This window comes from Wasmannia auropunctata, unplaced genomic scaffold, assembly GCF_000956235.1.
Source record: "Wasmannia auropunctata unplaced genomic scaffold, wasmannia.A_1.0 LD335975.1, whole genome shotgun sequence".
NCBI lineage: Eukaryota > Metazoa > Arthropoda > Insecta > Hymenoptera > Formicidae > Wasmannia > Wasmannia auropunctata.
Genome location: NW_012026915.1, coordinates 421,132 through 448,206, shown reverse-complemented (window position 1 = coordinate 448,206; position 27,075 = coordinate 421,132). Strand labels below are relative to the sequence as shown.

The following is a 27,075-nucleotide window of genomic DNA, read 5'->3' as shown; positions in this document are numbered from 1 at the left end:
TTTTTACAATGTTTTTGCAATTTTTTAAAATTATATATGGGTCGTAGCTTAGAGCGACGATTAGTGACAATTCCGTCATAGCCACAAGTTAAACTGCTGCACTCCATCCGGCCGCTAAAGCTGATGCTCGGAAACAGGTTTCACGTAAACTGAATTATTTTCCCGGTGAATTCGCGATTGCCACAGCTAGTGTCCTAATAAGGAGTCCTAATAAGGGGTCGAGGGTATAAATAAAGTCATTTGCGGGCAGTTGCCGTCCTGCCCTTCGTCGGGGCCCTTCGACGAATCGGGCCTTTCGTCGCGTATGGGGACGTAGAAATCACAGCCAAGGATCGTGTCTCGGAATGGGACTCTCGGAGGATCGGTTTGTTTTGCGGATTAGGCTCATGTTTTAGTCGCGGCCCGCGACGAATCACGAAACGCGGACCGGCGCACGTCGCCGCTTTTTCTCCCAGCGAGAGTCGTCAGGCCGTCGACTCTCAATGCCAACGACGGGCTGAGCCGCGAAGGGCTACGTCCGAAATTGCTTCCATAAATGTTCAGCGCACATAATCGAATTTGCGAAACAATAAACCCGCTGATTGGAAATTAATCAAGTCACCATTTACGATTTTACGGTGAGCCGTAGAAACTGCTCTCGCCGTCGACGACGTGTTGTAGGCTGAGAGTAGGTTGAGACATCAAAACTTATATGTACAACGTTAAAAATTTATTATAAGAATAAATAATTAGTGTATATTATCTACGGGACTTACATAATGTTTTAATATATAAAAACGTTTCTTTTTAGTAACTTATATCGATGAATGCCTATCATATAATAAATGGTAGTTCTCTACGCATAACAGTTATAGATTATAATCTGTAACATTATAAAGGATTCGATTAATTGTATTTCATCATCGACGACGCCTTTATTTCGGTTTTCGATTGTTCTCTTTTCTTTCATATCTTGGTTTCATAACATCGAGTGACTTATCTTTCTCTTTTTCAAGCTTGTTGACTAATTACCTTCAATTTATAACAATTTTCATTCTAATAAAAATCAAAGAATCTTTTTAGGACATTTTATGTTACTTTAAAGTTTACGCAAAAAGATGAAAGTTAGAGGATAAGTTGGTTAAAACAGATTATTAAAACGCAATAGATAAAATCTTAGTAATGGGACCGCGTGATTACAATAATAATGCAATAAAACGCGGATAATATATCTTGTGTGTTAAAATATTATTAATTAAAGATTCAGCTTACGTACTTAAGTTGATTATAACTTCTTGAGTATGACAAACAGGTACGTTTAAGACATGCCGTTATATTATTGACTTTTATTAAAAGTACGTATAAGTATACATGCGCTAAGTGTGTACAAAATTACAATAGCATTACGTAGAAGAGGTTCCGGTGGAGAGAGTATATGTACAACAGGGTGATACATCTATATTTATACGTGTATGCATATATGTATATATATAAAGGAAAGGTTGATTTTTTGATGTAAGGAGGGACAAGGTTAGTAAACATAATTAACGAAACTTAAGATATATGAGCATCGTCATCTTCGTTTTCTCAAACCGGCAGAAAATTTAATCCGTCTCGTGTAATCTTCCGATTAAGCGTGGAGCTTACGAGAGAATCTCGATATGTGTTACACCTGTCCTTCATTACACCTCCACTTACGCTATTTATTGAGCTAACAGTAAATACATCGCGAGCTTAACGCGTCTTGTCTTTGCTCTTTCTCGAGTCTGATATATAGCGACGTTGCCGCGGCTTCGTCCTGAATGAAGTGGAAGACGTTTGTATGTCTCTCGAATGTAAAATGTTATAACGCAATTATATGCAATTATCTCTTTTGAAATTATTTTTAACATATTAATTTCTAAATGCAAAATTTATCTTCAAATTTATCGTCAAAATTACATATCATTGGAATTAGATATACGTAGAAAGTAGCGTTTGTCTGGTATAAATGTATTAAAGACTACAGATGTGTGTATAGCGTAAAAATATTATGTAACATAACAAACAATTTACACTCGAGCAGATACTAGAACGGCTATTCACTATCGATCTTGAGCGCAAGTTCGATCGCTCCTGAATTCTTTGCAACGAAGCCGGGCAACATGACACGACTTGTCGGAGAATAAACTAAACAAACAAACAGTAACAACAAAAATAAAAAAAATATTCTCCTTTCGTGATCAATGTAAGCATCGAGCTATTTCGTTATGCTGTCAGCACGAACGATTTGGCGCCATCCACTATTTATGACACTGTTGCACCATGCTTGCACGTGCACGGTAAGCTGCGCGACGATCGAAATATTATTTCCAAATTTTAATTCACATAAACACTTGTAATATTTTTCTAATTCTGTGTAAAAGTTTATCCGTAAAGACTGATAATTTTTTTTATATTAAACTTGATACTCTCTTGATACGATTTGAAATTATTAATTATTAAAATTTTTTAATTAATAAAATATTCTAATATTTCGATCAGCTCTGCAGCGACGAGTCGCTCGATCTCGTGAAAACGATAGGGAAGGCAAGAAAGAGCTTCTTCGCAGTCTTCCCTATTTCATTGGTTGTATTTTGGCACGGGGTTGAGTCACGCGCGCTTATTTCTTTCGCCTTGAAGCGAAATTACGCGTAAATTTTTTAATTTGACAAATATTCGCCGATCAGATATTGCATTTAGAAGAGTTCCTCTGATTGTTAGAGAAACGTCATTAATTTTAGTGAACAGGCATTATAAATAAGTAAATATACCGTAACAGGAATAGAAAAGAAACAACATAACAATCGCGATAAATAAATAAACCGATAACACCAAATGAAATGAAATATGTTGCTTCGCGTGTTTTGATAGCGGCAAATTTCAACATACAATGATTCATAAATCTACGGAGAATACCGTCCAGCGGTCTCGTCCGCAATCAATCTTCCCATACGTCGTGACTCGTTCTCGTTTGAGCGTCTATAACGAATCGAAATTGGATTCCCGATCGCTAGTCTGTGAATCAATTAATAACAAAATAGCAATTTCAATAGGATATTAAATATTAGTGATCCATGAAGAAGAATTTGGATGTAAATTCGTAAGATACTTACTCTATCCTGACTGTATAACGGCGGATGTTGCGCCGGAAGTCTCAATGTGCTCCCTAGATCACGCTCAGCCATGGTGTGACCCTCGCTGGCGCTGTCTCTAGTGTCCCTGTTATCTCTGGTGTCCTTGACGCTGTTTCGTCGGACGGCGGCGACTTTTGTCGGCGGTTGGATCGTCGTTTCGCCGCACGATCTCGCCAGGGTAGAACCAGCCTCGCCCAGATCCAATCTGAGGAGTTTTGTCGGAGCTTGGATGGTTGTCTCGCCGCACGAGCGTGCTAAAGTCGAATCGAGATCAACCTGAAGATCTCCGCTCCTCAGTATCTTCGTCGCTGGTTCCACAGTGGTCTCGCCGCACGAACGTGCCAAGGTGGATTCAGCGTCCACAATACGTGTCACCGTCGCCGAAACCTGTCGATAATTAAAATCCCGTTACAGATACACTTTTTGTACGTTTTCTAGGCATTTTAGACTTATCATTGAGATTAAAATCGAGCTGTACCTGAAAACCGGCACTCACGAGAGCACCCGTGGGTGTTATTGGGTTTCTCGCGCCTTGCAAATCAGCTTCTTTGCAATCTTTCGCGCTAGATATACTTTGTTTCCTGTTAGCGGGAGAGTTCACGCCGTTGTCGAGATAATTTATGAGTTTGTGCTCCTCGGCGGCAAATGTACTCATGACGGTCTTATTGTAATTTTGCGGTGATTGCGGCGCCGATCGATATTTTGCTCGTGGGATCATAACTGTCAAGGAGCGATCACGCTGATCGTCGTTTACTGGTATCACTGTAGGGACGTCAAATTGATTAAAAAACAGTGACTTTAGCATGTTATCTTTATAACCAACATCATGAAAAATGTAAAGAAAAATTTTGAATATGAAGGAGATTATTTGAAATACCTATAACAAATAAGAAGTAGCAATAGCAAAAACATACCGGCAGGCACCATAGTAGCTTTTCTTGGTGGATGACGAGGCTTCGCGCTGATCTTACGAACTGGCCGTTTGTTCGGCGGCAAGGGAGCTATCATTTGCGGCGGCGGTGGCAAGACGTGCGGTACGTGATGAGGTATCGCCAAGTCAGTGACGCTACCCTCGCTGCTAGTATCACCGCCTGTTCCGGGGATTATAGCTCGTCTGTCGCCGATCTTCCGATCGCGGCCTGGATGACGGAAGCACGTCATTCCCACACAGATTGCTAGGAGACCCAGCAAGATTGCGCCGGTCGTTACTAAAGCTATCAACAAAACTGCAAATATATGAAAATATAATTGATTAAGTTTTGTAATATTCTTTTGGTTCTGATTTATTGCAAAGTCGTTATACTTCATAAAAGATGCTTTTTTTCACCTTTGAGATTAACTTGACACCGTTGGCCACTGTGCCAAGGGAAGCACTCGCATACCTCCTGACCGAGAGAATTGGTGACGCAATGACCTTTATTATTGCAACCAGCGCATCCTAATGGAGCTTGTGAGCATACCCTTCCGGGATACGCTGGATTTTCTGATAAATCAGCCCAGCCTTCTCTACAAGAACACTGATAGGATCCTCGTAAATTGAAGCATGCCGCGTAGGGCGAACAGTCGTGATGCGGACCGCCTTCCTTGGAAGCGCATTCATCAAAATCGGCTGCCTCGATCTAAATTATATTAAAGAATTAAATATCAACAATACATAATTAAAAACAGAACGCCTTGAATTTTTAGTTATTATAATTGTATATATCGATTTTTTTATAACTTACTGAATCAAGATTCTTAGAAGCGTAGACCTCTGTGCCACCTAAGCTGTAATTGCTTCCAACTAAATATTTTCGAAGAACTTCCTTCAATCTGGTCTCATTAGCGTTATCGCTCAGCTGCACGTGAAATTCGACCTTCGTAGGATCCGGAATGAACCCAGCAATCTTGAGACCTCTGTACACATCCCTCAAGTCACTCTGCATTAAAGTTCTATCCAAAGCGTCCCTCGTCGGAACTATCAAACGTTTGTAAATTGCCGATGTAGTATCGTTTAAGGCAGTATCGTACGCCACGAATTCGTGGCCGACGCGGTCCAGACCAACGCGCAGTGTGTACGTGTAGGTCGCTAAAAAAATTATTACGAGTTAATTCAAGCATGTTAAACCGAGCAATATATCCGCGAAGCAAGGAACGTTGTCAAAAAATTATACACAGATGCATCTGTGAACTCACGTTTGCAGGGGCGATCCGGGAACATCCTCGCGAATCCCGGCCGACAGACGCACCTCATTTCAGTTCCTACTTCGGCGCATATCTCAGATTTGGACGACTTACACTCCGGTGTGCACTGGTTCGCAGCCGGCGTAAGAGGTACTACTGGCGCGCCAAGTATTCCACCCGACAGTACTCTGTGGATTTCGTTGCCCGTCGGATCTTGCTCGTCGCGAGAAACTTCCTCCCCGTATTCGGCTTCCACCTAAAATACAAGGAAAACATGCCCGTTTATGTAAATTATTGTATAATTGTATCTGATAAGAAAAGATCGACTCAAGAGAAAACCGAGAGATTTGCAAGTGAAATGCGCTTAATGAGAAGCTTCTGTTTATTATGACAAATAGCATGTAGTATTATATTACATGAGTCAGTACCTCTTCCGCCCCGGCTCCCGGTGGTTTTTGATCGCTCATCACGACAAATATGGAGTCATTATCCGCTACATTGTCGTACGTTGAAGGTATCCTCGTAACAATCGATTGTAAGATCGTCGAAGTTACCGTGGACACTACGCTTGTCGGACGTAGCAGCGTTTCCGTGACAGTCTCGACGGTCGTCGTGGTCATCGTGTGCGTGAGTAAAAGCGTCCTCGTCGTTGGCGGCGATCCCAACACCGACGTTTTAGTTCTCGTTACCGTCGAAGTTTTAAATCGCGTCACCTAGTTTGCAAACATTAATGTATATAATTAATACATGCGATTATTCGTGAAATAACAATTATTTAAATTTATATCGAGATGCCTCGTACCTCTTTTGGCTTCGTGCGTATAGTAGCGTTTGATTGATCCCTAGCGACGGTATTAGTCGCCTTTGCAATGTTCTTCGTAAACTGCGTAGCCGCGTTGCTTGCCTCGATACGCGTCTTATTGCCCGGCGTTGGTATCAACGTATTAGTTACTTTACTGATCGAACTGTCGACTCTAGTCACGATCACGGATGACTCTTTGCTCGCCGTTTTATTCACGATGCTGAATTCGGTTACTTGCGGCTTTTGCGTCTTGACATTCGATATTGCTGAATGCTGTTTCTTTTCCGTAGCGAACGTTAAAGATTCGGTAGGCTCCATTCTTGTCGACGGTAGGATGCTTTCGTGGCTGGATTCTAAGAACACCGGATGCTCGGGTCGCTTGACAGGATTTGGTGGGATTTCCAAAACGTATGATCTCGTCGGATTAACATCGCGATGGATTGTCGACGATCTGCTCGGCTGAATGTGATCCACTTGAGGTGGCCGTAGCTTTGTCGGTATTACTATGTTTGTGGACAATATCGATGTCGATTGAATGCCGATTCTAAAATGCAACAATCGAATCATTAATCGTTCGTACGTAACAGAGATTTATTAAATAATTTACATACCTAGACACGGGTCTTGTATCGAACGGTCGCACGGTATAAATGCTAACATGTTCGCTCATCCGCGTTTCCACAGGTCGGAGGATATCGGGAACGTCGACTACGACTGGCAGATCAACCGTACCGTGAATAATTGGAATTTTCGATTCAATATCCTGAATTACCGGGATATGAGACGTCGCGACGGCGGTAGCTATTTGTATAGAACCGGAAACCGCGACAGCCGGTCTCACGGTAGCGATCTCGAGCGGCCTCGTAGTTGTCAATATTGGTGGCGGCGGCACCATGTCCTAGAATATAACAAATATCATTAAATTATATGCTTTTGAGATAGACATCTTGTAAATCTTATGATTTACAAATAAAAAATTTTAAAGTTGTACCTGTGACAATAATTCTACGAGGAAAGGTCTCGTAAGCGACGGTCTAGGTGGAACCATGTTTGTGCGGGGCGGTGCGATCGTTGTCGATTCTTTTAAAGGTACATATTTCGGCGGCTTCAGACCCGACTCGTCGGTCGTCATTAAAGCGAATCTATCATCTACCGGTATATGAGTGGTAGTGATGTCTACCGGTGGTGGCGACAATCCGAATACATCGCTCGGCGGCGGTGGCGGTGGTTTAAGTCCCTCTTGCTCTTTTTTCTTCGGTCCGACGCCTCCGTTTAGGGGTGGCGGCATCATGTTTCTAGAGGGAACGTTCGTTTCCTTGATTTTGTCCTGCTCGCCTTGAGAATCTGAGGAGGCAAAATTCGTCTGATACGCCGTGTTCATTGCCTCATCGTTCTTTTTGTTATGCGATAGATTATTCTTCGTGATTAACATGCTGGGCGGCCGCTCGGTTTGCGTCTTACTGTCCACTTCCCCGCCCGTAGCCTCGACCGACATGGAGAACTTGACGTTCGGACGACCGTGTGTTTCCAGTCCCGCGGTACCGCTCGAGACGATTACCGGCTCCGGCACTTGAGGTTTCGGTTTCGTCAAGATGTGAGGATATTCCGGATGCACTCTCGTGAATGTTCCGTGCTCTGGTCGAACGACGCTTGGGCGTTTATTGCCGTAATTCGTCGGACGAGTACCATTTTTATTCTCATTTGCTTTCGTTTCAGAAGTTCGGAAATCATGTCCGGCTGATATTTTTTGTTGAGACTTCACAATATCCGGGACCGCTACGTCTACGTTCCAATTCTGAAGATTATGATTTATTTTAATTCCGTGGTTTAATGTTTGATTGACAAAAATTTCTGCATTATTATTCGGCTTAACGTTGTCCGGACGTTTTATAGCGTAATCCGGTCTCACTTCTAATTTAATTGGCGGTTTCATTAATATCTCTGGTTTAATTCGAGTTAGACCGGGCCTCGAGTCAGGTCTGATCGGTCTAGAGAACGGCCTTCCGGGCCTATCTGCCTCAAATTGAGGTATAATCGCCGGAGGCTTCAAATCGATGGTATCATCGCGTTCTAGTGAATTCAGTGTTGTGACTTGTCCGCCTTGCGTCTTCTTGGTCGCAATTGGTTTTGCATTAGGAGCGGGTATACCGTGAACTATTTCGTAATCGGGTTTGCCGTCTTTTTGTTTGTATCCGTAAGGAGTGGTTGGATCTACGTAGCCGTTGTAAACGCCGAATGGCTTGCCTTGTACTATAGGCAATTCATAAGGTCTCGTGTTATAGAGAGCGGTACCGTGAGGTCCTTGCAACGACGGCTTTCCATCTGTTTCACGTTCGTAAGTTATGTCATGTTCTTGTCCGACTTCTAGCGGTTTGCCTACGACCGTATTGATGGAAACAACTGGTCCATATAAAGTTTGCGATGCCAGCGTTTGATTGATGCTTTGAGAATCTATCGTGTCCTGATCATCGATTTCTTCGCTTCTGTTTCCTTTTCCATAATTCTGATAATTAACATACTCCGAGGCACCGATGTCAGAATCCAATTGCGCCTGCTCTGTAAATTTATTAGTCTGCCACTTTTCAAGATGATCTCCTGGCACATGCTGTGTTTTCGTAGCGGATACCTGAGAATGCTTATTTTCTTCCGTTATCGGATTTGGATGTAAAGGATTGTGATATTCTATCGCTCCGGTGGGCACGTGATCGTTCTGCTCTGCAGTTGGCAAATTCGGCGGCACAACGTTACCTACATTCGTCTTATCCAGATAAATTTGCGGCGGTCTGTTTTGATTATCAGTTTGAAGTGGATTAGACGATATCCGTGTAGGTTCCTGGTGAGGCTGAGAATTCAACGGTGGCCGATGCGGTAACACGAAGGTGTTGTGCGTCTTTACCGGAGGTCTCTGTGGTCCGGAATACGTTGGTTTCCTAATCGGCGGATATCCAGTAGGTCGTTCCACAAAGACGTGTCTGTCTAAGGGTCGATTGGTCGTCGGTCTTGGTCGCGGTCTCGGTCGATTATTCAGAGCGAATCTGATTGGTTTCTTGTCGGATTTCCAGTTGGTGTTTAAGGTTATCTCGTTTCCAGAATCCGGTTTTCCAAGGAATATATATCGATGTGGAACTTCGGTCGGCGAGACCTCTCCACGCCTCGGCGGAGCTTCCACCGGAGTTTGACCACTCGAAAAGTGACCGCCTTGGTGACCGCGCACTGGCGGTTGATGCACGGAATGATGAGCAGACGGATGAGAAGCGGGCTGGGGTCGAACGTTTACTGTCTCCGGTTTGTGATGTACAAGAATTTCTGTATGAACGTGACCTTGACCGGATCCTCCGGATCCGTCGGGTCGTTTGATCAGGTGAATCTCCGATGGTCTCTTATCGGGTCTTAATACAGGCGTCTCTGGCACTTCTTGCGGTCTCCCGCGTACAGGTGACAATAGAATAGCATGCGGACGACTGGAGAAACCTGGTTTCGGAGAAGAAGCCTTGAAGTTGGTAGACGGTGATGGAGGTACCATGTAGTGAGCTGGATTTTTCTCGCTTGGATATTGAGATAAATCTTCGACCTAGACATATACAATGATATAAAAACGTTGCTTTATGCGAGGATGCTAATATTGAAATTGATAACACACGTTACCTTTTGGATACCAACAAAACCTGGTCCAACTTCAGGTTCCGGATAAGGCGATGGATCGTCAAAATATTGGCCACTTATATGAGGCTCGTTAGTGTCTCCGAAAATCAGAGCTTGCGTGCCGCCTTGAGGAATTACGACATTAGCTACTTGACTGGGTTGAATATTGACTAATAAAGGTTGCCCCGTCGATCTATCAATGACATGTGGCACCTGATGAACTATCGGCTCCGTAGGAGTCGGTTTTGACTCTGAGCTCTGTATGATGATAGAACTGTCTGGTAATAGAGGATCTTTTTGTGCCCAAGGTGGTCGTTTCTGTTCTTCCGAAGATATGACCGAGGTCGGTCGTGGTTTTTCAATCGGTTTGTCCGGATGAATCTTAAAATAAATTAATAAATTGTATATGTTACCGTATATACGTATACTGCGCAAATGTATATAATAGAAATCTTATAATTTAGCGGAACAAAATGAGCAAAATGAATTCATATATATTTTTTTATTGTTATTAAAAAATAACATATTGTTACTAAAAAGTTGTAAAAAAAAATTTGTTAGTTTCTTTTAAATAATGTTAAATTAATATAAAAATAAATTTCTAAAGAAAGATTAAGTTAATTATATTAGAATTAATTCTGCTCATTTTTTCCACTAATTTATAAAACATATAGGAATGTATATAGTGCAAATGGAATGTACTTCGTCAAGTCTCGTAGGTGGTATCAAGGGATCTTTAGCGCTCCAGGGTCTTCTATATTTCTCGGGATTCCACTCCGGAATTTTATGGTTTACATTAGGATTTGCATACTGCTCTATATTCGGTCTGTTAGGTGGTTTTAGTAAGGGATCATTCTCGAGGATATCCTGTTTCGATGCGATTCTCTTAGGCGGCGATGATTGAACGGGAAGCAATTTTTGAGGCTGCTTAGGAGCTGTCGGATGATTCGTATTAAGAGGAATAGAAACCGGCACTTTCAGATGTTCTTCGTAAACCTGATGAGCCGGCAAAATTTGCACCTGCGCGTCGTGCGCTGTTTGTTGAGCTTGTACGTCATCGTCGTTTTCTAGCACCTCCAATACAGGATGCACCGGAATATTCGGTACTGGTAACGGTGGTGGTTTCATGCCAATGTGCTCTTCGTCCTTTAGAAACGTCTGCGGCGGTCTCGGCGCCATTTTTCCCGGTTTTCCTATGATAACGTCGCTGTTTGCTGTGATTATTTCACCGGGGGATATCGGTATACCGTCGGCAAGACTGCTGGTCACCTTGTGACGCGTTTCGGCAATGTAATTATGATTGAGATTTGCCAGATGGGCAGCTAAATAAAAAAAAAATAACCGTATTTGAAACGCGCTAAATAGAATATAACAAATAACTATTATTTATTTTTTAAAAAGAAAAGATCATTACCGATGTGTTGGCTTTCAGCGGTTTCTATATCACCGCCGTCAGCAAATTCTGCGACGGGTATGTAGATCGGCGATCGTTGCGTTGTAACTTCTTGAATCTCTGCGAGAGGTACGCTGTCATTTCTACGATTAGCGGTTTTTCCTTGCAATAATCCAGCCATTGCTGTAATTACCGGCCCCAAAGCGGATAAACTATTTATCCCTAAAGAACCCAGACTGAGGAGAGGTTTGCTAACTGAAACATCGTCTCCGGATTGAGAATTCGGCCTCTTATTTTGTGGTCCGTCGCTTAATACCGCAGTATCATTATCATCCTGCATAAAAGTTGCAAATCTCATTTACATGTAAAATATTCGCGTAATTTGATATGTTCCGTTGTGATAAATATTTAAAACAAATTTTTTTTATTTATCTTAAAAAGCGTTGCAAATGAAACATACCTGTTTATCTATTGAATCTGCTGGCTTTATATCGGGGTTAGCGCCCTCCTCCGACGTCTCCGTTGACACCGTAGTTGTATTCGTGGGACTTTTCTCGTGTTTCTTTATTTCCGTAATAGAGGTTGATTGCGGGAGATTCGAGGTCGTGGTTGGATCAATCTGATCCTCCTCGTCGAAGAAGATAATCGTCGAGCCTGTGACGACGTTCTTCACCGGATCCGAATGATGCGCGGTCGTCAATAGGGCATTCATATATCCGGCGTCTAATAAACTCGGAGCTATCGACTCCGTCACGACATTTTCAACGATATGTGAACGAGACGTCACGGTCGTTGACGTTTCGCCATCTGGGCCAGCCTGATGACAGGAGAGAAAGAGAGATTTTAAATGTATGTAGGGCGTAAATACAGTGTATTAAAAGTACCGTATATACCTGCAATAATGTCGTGAAGTAAGTGAACGTGGTAAGGTACGTTTTAGTAGCGAAGATCTGTATAGGCTCCGGCGTGGGATTAACCGGAGCGGTTTTCATGGTTGTTTTTCGTACCGGCACTTTCTCCAATACCACGTCAGTCGATGTCGCTACATTTGTGCGAACCACCGTGCTACCTTTCTCCAAAAATGTGTTGAAATACGTGTACGTGATGTAATACGTCTTGGTCATATCCGTCACGCTACCGTCGGTGTTGTCCAAGGCGGTCAGGGTTGTTGTGACACTGGTCGGTCGCGGCGGAGGTGCTGATTCTGTCACTATTAGCTAAAAACAAAGATTGAGAAAAGGAAATAACATAATGCCGCAGTAAATACCGACTTGGAAATTTCGCGGAAATAAAATAAACGAACCTGAGTAATCGTGTCGCTGACCGTCTCTATTTTCGTTCGACCCTCATCCATAAACGTCTTCTCCAACACTCTGGTACTGAGATATGTATTGGTTTCCGGTCGCGGAGCCTCTGATGGCTCGAGAATCATGTCTAGGTAATGTTGCGGCGCGGTAACCGTGTTCGTTATGACTTTCGTGCTACTTTCTAAGGCGTCATTCACGTCCGGATGATCTGTGTTCAAAGTCAAATACGTATACGTCGTTTTAAATACTTCGGTACGTAAAGTCGGGGACGCTTCCAGAGTCACAGCTGCCGTTTCGGAACCAGGTTTTCTGTGCCGTTCTTCCGTCGCTGTATTCGCTACAACCTAAAGGAAATAATAAAATTACTATGTCAATGAGAATTTTTGTAGGACGTTCAAAAATTGAAAAATATGTGAAAAAAAGTGATTAAGAGAGATTCAGTATGATAATCAAATTTTTTTGTAAAAATTTTTCTTGATTTAAAGATTATCAGGTCTTTTTGAAATAAATCACATTGAAACTATAGCTCCTATTAATTATAATTGAAAAAATATAATTAAAAAAATTAATCTAATCGCTTTGTAATATATCTTGTAAAATTTCTTGATTTAAAGATTATCAGGTCTTTTTGAAATAAATCATATTAAAACTATAGCTCCTATTAATTATAATTGATAAAAAAGTAAATCTAATCGCTTTGTAATATATCTTCTTCATTTCTTGTAATATCTTTCATAATTTCTCTCTTACACATTGTTTTTAGCAGTTAAGTTGTAGATAAAATATTCTGTATGACTTAAATATTAATAAATTGTAACAGAAAACAGATTTTATTTGTAGAAAAGTATATACAAATAAGTTTGCATAAGCACCTGTTGCTCCGTAGAAACGGTAGTCGTTCCATCCTTGGTGATTGTGCTGAGGTACGTGAAAGTTGTTGTGCAAGTCTTCGTGACAAACTCGTTCGGCTTATCCTGCGGCAGGAGCATGACCACCGCTTCGGATAAGGTGAGGGTAGGTTGAGGATTCGAATTTTCCCATCGTAATGCTGGAGTCGGTCCGGCGACAATGACTTCGACACCGTTCGACATTACGCGGGTCGCTAAATTGAACCTGCGCCCTTCTTCTTCATCCTTTGCCTCGTGCTCTCCTATCATTACGATTTCATAAATAATGATTCGCAACACATGTTGCATATATATAATATTAAAACGAAATATATATGTGTGTATATATACATATATATACATTATATATATATATATATTTCGTTTTCATATTTTATTACTGTTTTTTCGGAGACATTAAAATAAAAATTTTCAACAATATAAAAGATTCTGTTGGAAAATTGTAAGCTTACCTACAGTTGATGTTGTTCAAATCAATGAGCAAATAATATCTGTACTAATATACAAGAACTAAAAAGAATCGTATATTATTACAATCGAATATACGACGAATTTTTACAGAAAAAAATACAGTTGATAAAGTTATGTAATTAATATAGGGGTCAGGATTAATATTATATATATATATATATATGTATATCGTACATAAAAAAAACGTAAATTTAGATATGTACAGCGTCGTTTTGTCATATACAGTATTTACATTTTCATACAGAGCTGTAATGTACAGGAAAAAATTTAGAATACCAGAAGCCAATTGAACACAATATTTAACAGAGCATTTACACAGTCCAACAGTCCGTTTCGTACAAGTCTAACCGAATTCGCGTAATCAAGGAAGTCTATAGCGAAAATATAGTTTATTAGTCTAAGGATTATATTACATACGGCGATCACTGTTGCACTTGTACATACACTCAATGGCAAAATGACTAATTTCGTCGTTTTTTTTCAACGAGTTTACGCATCTCGATCAATATTATTTTCGATGAAACATCGTACATGCTTCGTACACGGATTTTAAAAATTTCAATGCTTGTGCATTATGCGATCGTCGTGTGAGAGAGAGAGAGAGGTCTCAGAAGGGTAAAAGGTAAACTACTCACCGGTAACGGGTACTGGATTATACACAGATGATTCGAAGCCGGCTGACGACTCCACGGTAGGAGTAACAGTCACCGTGACCGGCACCGTCAACGTAAGTGTCGTCACTCTCGGTCGTACGGTCGTCGACGACGTCACTTTAGTCTCCAGTCCGTTAAGTTGCGTCACCACGTACGTGTACGTCCTTAGTCGCGTCGACGTCACTACCGTCTCTGTGTAATAGACACTTGTGCTGGGCTCGAACTCGAGCGCGAGATCCGTCTCTGAATCGATTGTGCCTGGTTTCGACGGTAAGATCCCGGGGAAATCGAGGCGAGACAACGACAGGTAAAGATCATCCGCTAGCCCGGCCTCAATCTCCTCCGGCGTCGGCGAAGCGATCTCGCTCGTGACTTTCGTCGCGGGGACTGTCTCGCGGGTGTAATTTCCGCCGAGGGGTATCACGCTGGGTATGTACGAATCGTCGAGATAACTCGTCGTATCGGTGTCGCGTATCGGTGACTTCGTAGTCGCGAGCGGTATAACGCTCTCGAAGCTTGGCGCGATCACGATAGTATCAGATGGCAGGATTGCTCCGATTAGAGAAATCTGGGTCGAATTAGAGTCAATTATGACATCCGGTTGGATGGGTTGCACTGTTAGATTTTCTTCTGAGTTCTCGCTGATCGTTTCTGGCGTCGTGCTGCGGTCTGTAGTGTCTTCGGGAACTTTGGTCGATTCTTTTTCTTTACTTTCTATACCGTGCGGTATCGTCTCAGTAACTGATGGAATTTCTTTCGTCGTAATGTTTTCTTTACCGGGAAGGCTCGTAGATTCATCGGGTACGTTTAATGTAGCGATGTCTTCCATGAAAGTAGTTTGCTCCTCAAGAGTGGTAATGGTAGTAGTTTGCTCTTTCGTTGTAAATTTATCATCATCTTCGTTCACGACGGTTTTCGTTGATATTTCTGTATTATTGACGTCTTTCAAAGTCGATTCCGTTATATTTATCGATGCATTATCAGATTCTTGAGGCGTCTTTATTGTTTGCTCTTCGAACGGTTTTACTGATGTTTCGCTAACCGGTGTTGTCGTTACAGTAATATTGCCGTTCTCTGTCTGCATCTCAACATCGCTCTTATTAGATACAATATTATCTTCAACCTTAGGAGAAGTTGTGGAATGTTCGTCTTTCGTTAAAATCGTGATATTTGCATTTTCAGTCGTAACAGTCATGTCATGATAGTCATCTTCGTATTCTTCGTCTTCCTCGTTGTTAGACGGAGGGAAAAAGAAATTGTCGGTAATAATCACCGGCGTGTTTAATGTGCTATCTTCAGATACGATATAGCTGGCGTCCGACGATACAAGACTCGCCTCCTCGTCTGGTTTGTTGTCAATAAGATTCGGTGTCTCTTCGAGATTAGGCGTAACGACGGAGTGATCTTTCCCTGTAATCACCTCGCGTTCTTCTTCGTCTGAATATTCATCGTATTCGGAAGAAGGCGCGGTAAAGAATCCAGTAGTAATAACGGCAAGTGTCGACGTCGGTAGTATCGGACGCACCGCGACTAATTTCTTCCTGGTCACTCTGACTTTATTTTTGATCGATGTCGGCGTAGGTTGAAGCTTTCTGCGTCTGGTTATGGTTACTTTATGCTTTCCGAAACCGGTAGGCTGGTAATTTCCATAGTCTGGAATGTCGGTCGGATAAATCGAGTTATCCGATCCGAGAGTTCTTACGCGCGTTACCACGATTCTTCGTGGTGTATGCGTGGTAGACGTGGCATACGTGATATCTTTGGTGTGAGGTGTCAAGGGTCTGCGCCTGACGACCGTAAATTTATGCTGTCTAGCAGTTCTGCTACGCACCACGGGTACTCGAATTCTAACACGCTTCCGTGGTGTCTCCTCAAGGAATTCATCATCGTCGATCCTTCCATTGTTTATATAATCCTCGCTTGAGGTCCATGTGTCAACGATGCCTTCTCTATTGCGTTCAATATTCCTACCTCCGTATTGCACCGATTCAGCGTAGAGATTACCTGCAAAGGCGATCGTTCCACTCGTCTATTTAAATCACATCTCGTCTTGTATTTAAATTCACTCCGCGATTTAATGAAAATCTGTATGATCAAGCAGGATGTAGCGATAAAGCCATTCTCGAAGTGTTGCTTTCATGATGCATTAATCGATTGGAGTTAAATATCGCTGTCGTCTCGTGTTCGATTTTTTGTGTGCTCGTTCGATTGAATTTCACGTACATTTTTTAACACTTTGCGTTTTTAATTACCAGGCGCTTGCGACTTGTCTGTTTGTTGTAATGTTGTTGGCGAGACGGAAGAGTGTCCGATTTTGTCGTGTGGGCGCGCGTGCGGCGGCAGATCGAGGCTATGTTAGTAAAAGGAAATGAGGGACGACGCTCGAAGGGGATACTTTTAAGAAGGAAATACAGAAGAAATACGAGAGTGGTTGGGAGAGAGCGAACTGAACACGAGACGGTCATCCTCGCGGATGGCTCTCGTTTCATCGAAGCTATCAATTACCCAATGGCCCTTCCTTTACGCAACATCAAAGGGAAGAGATCCCGACAGTCTCGGGATTGTCTATATTACATACGCAGCAACTTCGATTTTCATCGACGTTGCTCGTTTTTCTTCCCACTACGACGTGCCCGAAGAAGGTGGACCGACGCTCTCCAGATGGAAGAGATTTGGGAAAGGCGATTAACCTCTAGGGGCAATTCTAAGTGGGTTTTCAATAAAATTATGGACTTACAATATATAAAAGGGCGAAAGAAAGACAGAGAGAAGAGGATGAGGAGCGGGGAAGGATTTTTGTATAATAGAGAGGGATAATGTTTAGGTATAGATGGACGTGGAAATGTGCCGTCCGACGTCACCCACTACGCTCTCGAGACTTTGTGTTGGTGCATGCGCGTCGGTAGGATCTTCGCTTCCCGCCAGAATGGCAACGGCCACCGGTCCTGCATGCAACGACGGCGGTACGGAAGGTCGGACTTCGACGGCTCCTTCTGAAGCGTCTCTTCGTCTTCTAGATGCGGTGGCGGAATCGTCGATTTTTACAGTACTCAGAACAGTGCTGAATTCTCCGGGTCTGCGGCCGGAAACATAAAGCGTCACCACGCTGGATTCAGCCTTTGTAGCTGCGGAGGCCTTGGACTCTTTTTTCTTGTCATTCGATTTAGCGCGCCCGCGTGATCTGGACGACTTCTGGTACTCTTCCACGTCGTCCTCCTCGAAATACTCGTCATCGTGTTTGTAGTCGGAATCGGCCGGCTGATGTCTTCTCTCGACTTCTCCCGGTAAGGTGTTACTCTGCGTGAACGGAGGAGCCGCGAACAGAGGATCCAGCAACGGATTGGTATTCTGCGGCTGCGTCTGCGGTTGTTGGAGCAACAACAAGAGGGAATTTATGTTGGCCGCCGGTATCGCGGCTGTCGGAGTCACCACAACAGTGTCCGTTATGAATTCCGTCGCAGTAACGACGTTGGTCGACGAGTCGACCAGAGTCGTCAGGATCTCCTTCCCGCGGAAAGTAAGGGGAATGATGGTGCTCTGATGTTTCGTTATTGTGGTGACGTAGGAGGTGGTGCGTGTGTTATATTGCGTGGTGGGTGTAGCTTGGGGTAACAAAGGATTCGGTTGACCTAATTGACCCAGAAGTAATTGCGAGAGAAGAATATTGGCGAGGGGAGCGTTGCCAGGCAAGGAAGGTTGTACCGTAGAAACTATGTTCTCCACGGAGTATACCGTCGTGGGTATAATAACCGATTGAGAGACGCGGCGACCACCAAGGCTCGTCAGGGTGTGCGAGATACGAGTGGTGGATGTCTCGTGCAGCAAGAATCGTGTAACCTCGGCCTGGCCTTGAATATTGGTACCCGTCACTTCGCTAACGATCACTACGAGCTGTTTTCCGTCTCCAGCTGTTACCGTGCTATATTGAGAAGGCCCGAGGACTTCAGTGCTGGGTTGCGCTGTTATAATATTTCGTTGTTCCGTGACGCCGTTGTTTACCACGGGAATCGTCACTTCCGTCGGTACATAATGCGTTACAGTTATGGTACCGTCGTAATTTGGATAGATGGTAGGCGCTTCCCGAATGTCCTCGTAGGTTCCTCTACCTCTTGTAGGAACTCTCCTGTTCCCATTTCTTCCGCTCGATCTTGAGCGAGACGATGGTACTCTTCGAGAATTCGTTGAAGATTCCGTCGATTTGGAAGATCCACTTCGTAATCTCGGTGGTCTCACTCTTCCGTTGTCAGATTTACTGGTAGGTCTACTGTTTGTTCTGGAAGCAGAAGTCGGTCTCTTATATGCCGATCTGTTCGAAGAGTCTTTTTCTCTTAATGTAAATTGTCTTCCATTGTTCGAGGCCGGCGATGGTTTTATTCTGACTGATCCATTTCTATTAGATCCATTTCCATTAGATTGTTTTGATCTGGTTCTAGGCTTACTCTGTTGACTCGTTAATTCCGACGTTTCCGCTGTTTGGTCAGAATTGTAGGATATCTTTTGTGGTTGTGAAGATGTTAAACTTCGCGCGCGATTATAACGAGCAGAAGGTTTTGGTGCTATTTTTATAGTGTCTTCTTTATTTATTATGGCGTCTAATGAATCAGATCTATCTTCCGCTTTTGCAGCAGAGGACTGAGCGGGTCTACGAAAACGGCTGCTGTATGCTCTCAATTGGCTAGCCTGACGACGAACTCTTCGTGTTCTGGCTCCAAAAGGTCTAATTTGTACAACGGGTCCAGCAGCTTTTCCAGATCGACGATTTACATTAGATCTTTTGTCTTCATGTTCCGATCCTTCGTAATCGTTGTCCGATATTTCTTCAACGGGCTCGTCTTCGAAACCTTCGTTACTTTCGCTTTGTCCCTCATTTGGCTCAGTCGGCTCTTCAGTAGACGCTTCTTGCTTTCTACCAAGGAATCCACGTGGTGGGAACAGACCTGTATTACTCGGTCGTGTTCTCGTAGATACCGGAGGAGTTGCCCTGGTATTTGTTCGCCCATTGGTTACTCTAGGTACCGTTGGCGCGCTTGGTCTATTTAAATTTCCCGATCGTCTCGGAGTTGTGGTCGTTGGTGGTCTTGAAGTAGTAACCGATCTGCCGTTACCGTTTAAATTAATAGGTCTGCGGAATCTCAGCAGCGGATTCGTAGATCTCCTAGATGATTCTGTCGTGGTTTGCAGAGGAGTGGTAGCGGTCTCACCTTCGAAGTATTCCGTAAATGGCGTTTCATCCGTTACAAGCGTAGTCGTGGTAAACTCATTGGCGTCGTTTTCTTGATCGTCGTGTTTGATGGTAGGTTGCCCTCTCAATAACGTCGACGACGGTCGAATACCTGCACGGAATCTCGATGAAGCACTGGGAAACGCGGAACTCGAAGCGCGAGATGCAACCCTAGCAGAGGATCCTCTCACCGACGTAGGACCGCGTCTGTTGCTTTGAAACACGGATGACGGCGTTATTCTGGGCTGTACTCTACCTCGAGTACTTCCCGCTGGAAATGCTGAGCTTGAACTAGTAGCGGTTCCGCGTCTGCCTGAAAATCTTCTGGAACCTGATGGAGATAACGTCGAAGAATACGGCCCGATTGGCGAGGTGACACGACCCCGCGATGATGCGAATCTGTTACCCTTACCCGCCAAAGTGGCAGTTATCGTCGGGGTTATATCCGTTCTAGTAATCGTCGTCGCGGCTTGCGCGCCTTTGCGTTTCGGATTGAAGGTCGGCCTGTTCCTGGAGGCGAACGGTCTGATCACGGGCGTAAAGGTTCTCTTTCTTGTCGAGAATGTCAATCGTGATTTCTTTTTAGAACTTTGCCCGTCATCACCCTCCTCGTCCTCCTCGTCATCTTCTTCGTTCTGATCATCTTCGTCTTGATCAGAAGATTCTGTATGGTCTTCAGAAGATTGGATAACGGCGGGAGAAGGCGATATTACTGGAATACCCGTCGATTGGCCCGGAGGTAGAGTAGAAGTCGGCGCGATATTCTTCGTGGAACTCGGTACAAAGAAGCTAGAAGTACTTTCAATGATCTGAGCGTATCTTCCCTCGATGCTGGTACCGATTACTTTTGATTGATAAAATGTAGTGGTACCGTTATTCTCCATTTGGCCTTGAATCAAACGTACTAAGCCAGTTCGATGACCTTGAGTCGGTGGAATGCTCGCTTTTCTTTCCTCATCTATCTTCGTGCTTGATGTACTTTCAATCACTTTAGCGTAGGTACCCTCGAAGAGGGTGCCGATTTGTTTAGTCGTAAAGTAAACAGTGGTGACTTCGTCAGCATCTATTACGCTTCCTTTATTCAAAGATAAAACTCCCGTAGGGAGAACCGGTGTGGCTATCGAAGAAGATAATGACGGTGTTTCTATTCTCGTCGAGCTTTTTACTACTCGTGCGTAATATCCATCTATGTAAGTACCATATACATCCGTCATGTAATGAGTCGTGGCATCGTCATGTATTTTGCTCGAACGTATTGTCGAAATTAAACCCGTTTTCAGAGATTCAGACGCCTTGGATGGTATCACAGTTTTCTCATCGGCATTTATTGTCTGAATTGACGGATACACAGGTCCACCGATCGCGCGACCGGTTGCCTGTTGCGTCGCAATGTCTGGTATCGATACGCTAGTTACGGTCTCCAGCCTGCTATTCAAGATCGTCTCATTTCCGACGTAAGATGTAGTGAAGTAAGTGAATGTAGTATAGAAGGTCGTAGGCTCGGGCGAAATTGACGAAGCGTTCACGACGCTTTGATCGTCAGGTCTGGTTGTAATCGGTCCGTTCTCAGTAATGGATTTTCCGGATGCAGCGCTGCCGAAAGGTGTCACTTCGTTATCCGCCGTGATCTTGGATTCCTCTTCGTTGACTGATTCCTCCTCTGACGGCGGATTCACAGTTGGCGTATAAGTCATTATCACACCGAGTTCTACCGTAGGTGTAGGCGAAACGCTCGTTGTAACAACGTTGCTGATCGTTTCCTCGCGACTAGTGGTTATGGTGTCACCGCCCTTGTAGAACGTCGTCCAATATGTAAAGGTCGTGAAATATGTTACCGGCAGCGTGCTGGTTGGAACCGGCACTACGATAGACGGCCTTAAAGTTTCCGTCACGACATTTGTAACTGTCTCTAGGCGACTGGCGACATTTGTCTCATCGCCTTTATACATCGTTGTGAAGTACGTGAAAGTCGTGTAACTTGTCTGCAGAAGCAACGTCGGCGCGGGTTCTACCTCGTGATTGTTAGACTCCGATAATTCTTGATCTTCAGGAACGATATTTCTCTTGTCCACATCTAGAACGGTGCCGCCACCGGCACTGGAAGAGGATACGACGTCCGTGATCATGGAGCCCAGAACTTCCACGTCAGTCGGAGGATTGGGTGTTACTTGGGCGCTTACTTGGAAATTGCGGAATGAACGCTCAGTGGTGATTCGGTCCTTCAAAGTGGTGGGTATCTCCGTTGTAATCTCAGTGCTACTTTCAGTAGTTTCCTCAGCATGTTGATCGGTGTTAGCTTGCTGGACTTTCTTTGCTAATAAAAGTGCCTCTTTCTGCGACTTTTGACGTTGAAGAGCTTCTAGATAAGCCAAAATTTCTGGAGGGGGCGCAGGCTTATTTTCGGCAAATTCAGATTTTGGCGTCGTTGGTCGAACCGTCTGCTGCGGAACTGATTGAACCTTGGTAGGTGTAATTGTCTCTGTGACAACGTTAGTAAAAACTTCAGTACGTGTTTCGATTTCCGTCTCGTCGTCCACAAAAATGGTGGTGAAGTACGTGTATGTCGTATAATACGTCTTCACCTGTTCCTTAACTGCTGCGCTCGCCATAGCTGGCGTGGGACTCGGTTCTAAATCAGTGGTCCATCCATCGGACGTCTCGAAATCATCAACAGTCGTGATGGATTCCGTTGGAATATTTTCGGGTATCGTGGTATCCTGCTGCTGCAAAGTGGTGAAACCTCCTTCTGTCGTTTCGTCAGGATAGCCCTCGATACCTTTGTTGAAATCCTCGGGCGTGCGAGCGTTTGTTCTTATCGACGGTAAGATATTTTCCGATATCGTCGTTGGCGATATCAGAACGGATTCATCTTTTTCGAAGAGACTGGCGACAACGGCGGAAACACCATTTGGTCCAACGGTTTGCGTGATGACGTTAGTCTCAACAACTTGCCGACTGGATACACTGGATGTATTTTCTTGGAAGAATGTCGTTAGATACGTATACGTTGTATACAGTGTCTTGAAAATGAGCTCTATTTCCTCATCTTGTTTGGTAGTTTGCTCCTCCTCGATTTCATCAGGCAAGCTTGGTGTTTTCTGCCTTGAGCCTGGCGACGTAGTAGGACGAATTAAATTTTTGGTCGAGGTAGGCTGTATTAACTCTGTCAAGAAAGTTACTTCGGAAGAGACTACCTCCCGAGAACGTATCGAAGTCGTAGTCTGATCGCTGCCGCCCGGAATGAAGAAAGTCGTGAAATATGTAAATGTCTTGTACACGGTAGACGGTAATAATCTAGTAGCCAACGTTACTTTTTCCTCCGCATTTTCATGCGGCTTATGTCCGGGTCGGAGTTTATTTTGAGAAGATCCTCCCTTGATACTACGACCCTGAGGATCTCCTGGCACGATGTCGTTAGGAATTTCATCGTCTAAAGTCGGCAGCACCGATTCGGTTGTTCCTAATACTCTTCTAGCACTTTCTAAGATGTCCTTCAATGTCGTTAAGACACTGTCCGTTGTGCCTTTCAACGGAGTAGTCAGTTCATTCATCTCTTCTTCGCTAGTCGTGATCGTCGTCGGCGTGGTAGAAGGCAATTCGACAGTGGTATCCTTCTCGTCGAATTCTGTTGTACCATAATCCACGGTTGTGTCATCAGCTCCATATGTTACGGTGGCATCATCCGGGAAGAAGTACACGTTCGAAGATGTGTGAATTATCTGCGCATAATTCGTGCCGATATACGTGCCATAGATATGGCTCTTGTAATGAGTCGTGGTACCGTCCGACGAAGTAGTAGAATCGACGACCTTCAGGAGACCCGTCGGTTTCAACGATCCCGTTTCGACATCGGGTACCAGCAGTAACGGTTCCGTGGATCTCGTGGACGATTCGGCATCAATTTCCTCAGTGACGCTTGGCTGAATGTTGCCGCGATTAATGGCGCTCAGAAGCTGGTCATCCGAGCCGTGTTTCCGGTCTCCTTCGTAAGGTCGATCGGTTCTCGCGTGTTCCATCACGGTGGTAGGTCGGATTTTCAATACGGCTACGCCGTCATCCGGACGAAGCGTGGCGTCGCCTTTAATCGTGGTAGCGGGACGTCCCATAGGCGCTGGTGACGTGCTCGGCGAAAAGACGATGACGGTATCGCCGACCGTAGTCGTGAAATCCGCGAAACCATGGTAGGTCACCGTAGCGAGGGACTTTATATCCAGTTTCCTTTGCGGCGGAGTTTTCACCTGCGGTTTAAAGATCTTCGGTACTCGAGGTCTGAAGTTCTTCGACTGCCCATCTTCGAGCGTATCAAAGTTGCTTGATACGTACTCGTGTTTAACGGTATAAGTGGGCAGATTTTCAGCCGGTCGAACCTTTGCTGGTTTAAATCTTTGCGTGTCCACGTTCAACTCTCTTTTATTGAATATATCATTTTCTTTGGATAGTTCGTCGAGTTTCGAGATGTTCCCAGTCTCCTTTTTCTTTTCACTCGATTCTGCATCGATGCCACTCAGCACTTCAATCTCCTCGATAGCTCTGATCGGCGCGTTATCGAGGGCCACTCGAAGCCGCCAATCGTCTTCCGGTGCTCTCGAAGGGTAAACGACGTATGGACTCGATGGATCCGGCGCCGGCTCTCTGTCGTAGAACACTCTGCTGGACGTAGATAAAATTCTCGCGTAGAGGCGGCCGTTATCCAAGGTCGTGCCCAGGACCTGAGTGGCAAATTCGGTACTTGCACCATCTTGCACGAATGTCCGTGCCGTTTTTGTCAATAATCCTACCGGTGGTACGGACTTTCCAGGACGTGCCGATACTAAGAGAACTGTGGTGACTCCTAAGTAGCCAAGTCCGAAAGAAATATACGAGGAATAATGTTATATCGGCATAGAAATACGTCGATGAATTGTCAATGGAATCAAGGCAACGAAGAAACGGGGGAGAGAAGCGATTACATTAGCAAAACGGGACGCGAAGTTATCGAAATGTGATTGAGAATTTAGAATCAAGCGTGAATGTGTGCAACGAATTCAATTCGTTCAGTCGCATTTCAACGTTTACCCGTCCATGTCGTAATCGTCATACCAAGTGTACGTCAGCGTTGTTTGTTTGCGTCGGTCGATGACGGTTCGCGTCATAATATTGTATTATTATTTTTTTTTTAATTGTAATGTAGGTCGTCGGAGAGACGGAGTGGCGGACGGACGTTGGAGGCAGACGGCATCCGTTGTTGAGAAGAGTTGAAGGCGGGGAGCAGACGGGAGCAGTAACAGAAACAGAAAAAAAAGAGACAGACGATCTTAGTAGACGAGCCTTCTTCTTTCGTAGCCTAGGACACCTGTTGCAACACTATCCGCGGTACCCCGCTTAATTTGCGTCGTTACCCTACTTCTCGAAAAAAAAAAAAAAAACGTTGTTTCTTGAAGTGAGAAAAACTGGCATGCGCACGAGGAAAAGAGAGAAAGATATTTAGCCATTAGTTAAGTTGCTTATGTACAACCCCTTAGTCCTGAAAATTCTGAGATCACGCACATTGAGCGGTTTTCTCTATAAAAAAAAAAGAAAATTAAAATAATATATTTAAATAAAAAATAGTTTACTTTTTATTTTATTGTTATTTCATTATATATTTTTAAGACAGAGTTTGAAATGTCTTAAAGTTTTCCGTCCACAGCATGATGAATTTTCATGTCTTGGGGAGGAACATCTCGCAAATCAATCGTATGACATCTTGAAGCCAGATACCACCGAACCGAGATATATGCATATTGTAATCAACTGAGCGACAGGAAAGTGTATTACTCGCTTGAGAACTTTTATTTACACGGCCGCACCTCGCGTCAACACGCACATGGATAATTAAGATACGCAAAATAATGTATCGTGAGAAAAGATAAGTTAGAGAGCAGAAACAAAGAATAAAGCGGAAAGATCGTTCGATATTACAGGTTTGCACTCAAACTTTACAGCGTAGAATCGTTAAATCTAAAATATAAAAATAATATTCTCATCAGAGACACACTGGGAGTCGTTCGGAAAGCTCAATTTGAGTGCAATCCTTGTCTACGTGTATCGGTGTGATTCAGGTGTCGTAAATGTGTCACGACTAGCATACACTTGTTAGACACGTTACGTAAACATTTATGGAGAGACTTACCCTCTAGATCCCTTTCTATCCTGGAAGCCCTAACATTATCCGATAAAACTCCATCTGTAAGAAGAGAAAATAAAATATTTTTTAACGCACGTGAAAAAACTTAACTCAATTTATTTAATATGTCTAATTTGCATATGTGACTGAAACACAAGGTCGCTTCGATGCATTCGACAGAGGGAGCGTGGGTGGTGAAAGGAAATTATTGAAGGATGTCATGATAGTAGGAGCTTCATTTGGTCATCGTCATAGCTCCTAGCGAAATAATTGCTATGCGTCATACGGATGTCATCATATCAGCTTTTTTCACATTCGCAGATATTTTTTTATATCGCAATAGTAATTTCCCTTTTGATACTTACAAAGAGAGAGAGAGAGAGAGAGAGAAAATACACATGTGGAAGTTTCAAGTATGACACTCGTAAGATTTTTCTGGAGATCTCAAGGACATAATTACGCGTTTACTCGCAATTCAAGAAAAAAAGGAGAAGAAAAGAGGATAAGAGAAAAAAAGCGAAGACAAATGTCTTGGTGTCTAGGAAAATGCGTGTGGCTGTGGGAATGGGCATATAGAGAGAACTCCAGACACCGGCGACACCGAAGATGTCGTCCGGAGGCCGCGACGTACAGTTATCTGACCGACTCCTTTTCTCGCGAGGGATATCTCTACGTCGTTTTCTTCGCCGTGTGCACGTGAGCGTCTGTGCACTTGCGTGTACACGTGACTGCATACACTACATCTCGATGGGTAGCCACGAGCACCTTTCTACATCAGCATTTATTACAGTATGCATTGATTTGATTGTAGGTGACAGGTTGATCCGCGCGGGAAGGAGTCAACAGCAAATTTAATCTATCGTGCATTATTCTCGGAGGTTCTTTTAACGCGTACAATCGTTTGAAAACGTTTTAATTTCAAATATTTTCACACTTATAATGTCGTGCTTGCGTATTGCGATCCATTACCCAATGATCCAGTGACGTTGAACTCGCGGAGTGTCACCGGGGCAGGTGACATCCGGTTTATTCGACGAACGGGCATTTCTCGGTATTCGCGGCAATCGGGACCGACGTACCGAGGTCATCCACGTCCCCGGACACATTGGGTCAGCTGGTCGACTTCGCGTCGCCCTTCTTTTCCTGGCGTCTGGCCTCCGGCCAACCGGGTCATTTCGCGGCAAACCGGTCGTCGTCGCGTCACGTTACCCAACAATCGGTAACGATCGCGGCGGC

General features: G+C 44.0%; 1 protein-coding gene across 4 annotated transcripts in view; it reads right to left on the bottom strand.

Moving 5' to 3' along the window:
* Positions 1-687: 687 nt before the first annotated feature.
* Positions 688-27,075, bottom strand: part of LOC105454797 — a 60,882-nt gene continuing 34,494 nt past the window's right edge. The window contains exons 2-21 of one of the 4 annotated variants that reach the window (XM_011697682.1): positions 25,846-25,899; positions 14,456-16,477; positions 13,314-13,591; positions 12,438-12,785; positions 12,028-12,351; positions 11,595-11,951; positions 11,156-11,468; positions 10,444-11,063; positions 9,745-10,122; positions 7,091-9,670; positions 6,711-6,997; positions 6,100-6,643; positions 5,726-6,010; positions 5,310-5,553; positions 4,859-5,202; positions 4,462-4,753; positions 4,049-4,360; positions 3,613-3,896; positions 3,114-3,521; positions 688-3,015 (exon numbers count right to left, since the gene is read on the bottom strand). In XM_011697682.1, coding sequence (XP_011695984.1) covers positions 2,980-3,015; positions 3,114-3,521; positions 3,613-3,896; positions 4,049-4,360; positions 4,462-4,753; positions 4,859-5,202; positions 5,310-5,553; positions 5,726-6,010; positions 6,100-6,643; positions 6,711-6,997; positions 7,091-9,670; positions 9,745-10,122; positions 10,444-11,063; positions 11,156-11,468; positions 11,595-11,951; positions 12,028-12,351; positions 12,438-12,785; positions 13,314-13,591; positions 14,456-16,477; positions 25,846-25,899 — 10,310 coding nt within the window. In that variant the 3' untranslated portion in view covers positions 688-2,979. The remainder of the gene's footprint in view (positions 3,016-3,113; positions 3,522-3,612; positions 3,897-4,048; positions 4,361-4,461; positions 4,754-4,858; positions 5,203-5,309; positions 5,554-5,725; positions 6,011-6,099; positions 6,644-6,710; positions 6,998-7,090; positions 9,671-9,744; positions 10,123-10,443; positions 11,064-11,155; positions 11,469-11,594; positions 11,952-12,027; positions 12,352-12,437; positions 12,786-13,313; positions 13,592-14,455; positions 16,478-25,845; positions 25,900-27,075) is intronic. The other 3 variants (XM_011697683.1, XM_011697684.1, XM_011697685.1) reach the window with 3 other exon arrangements.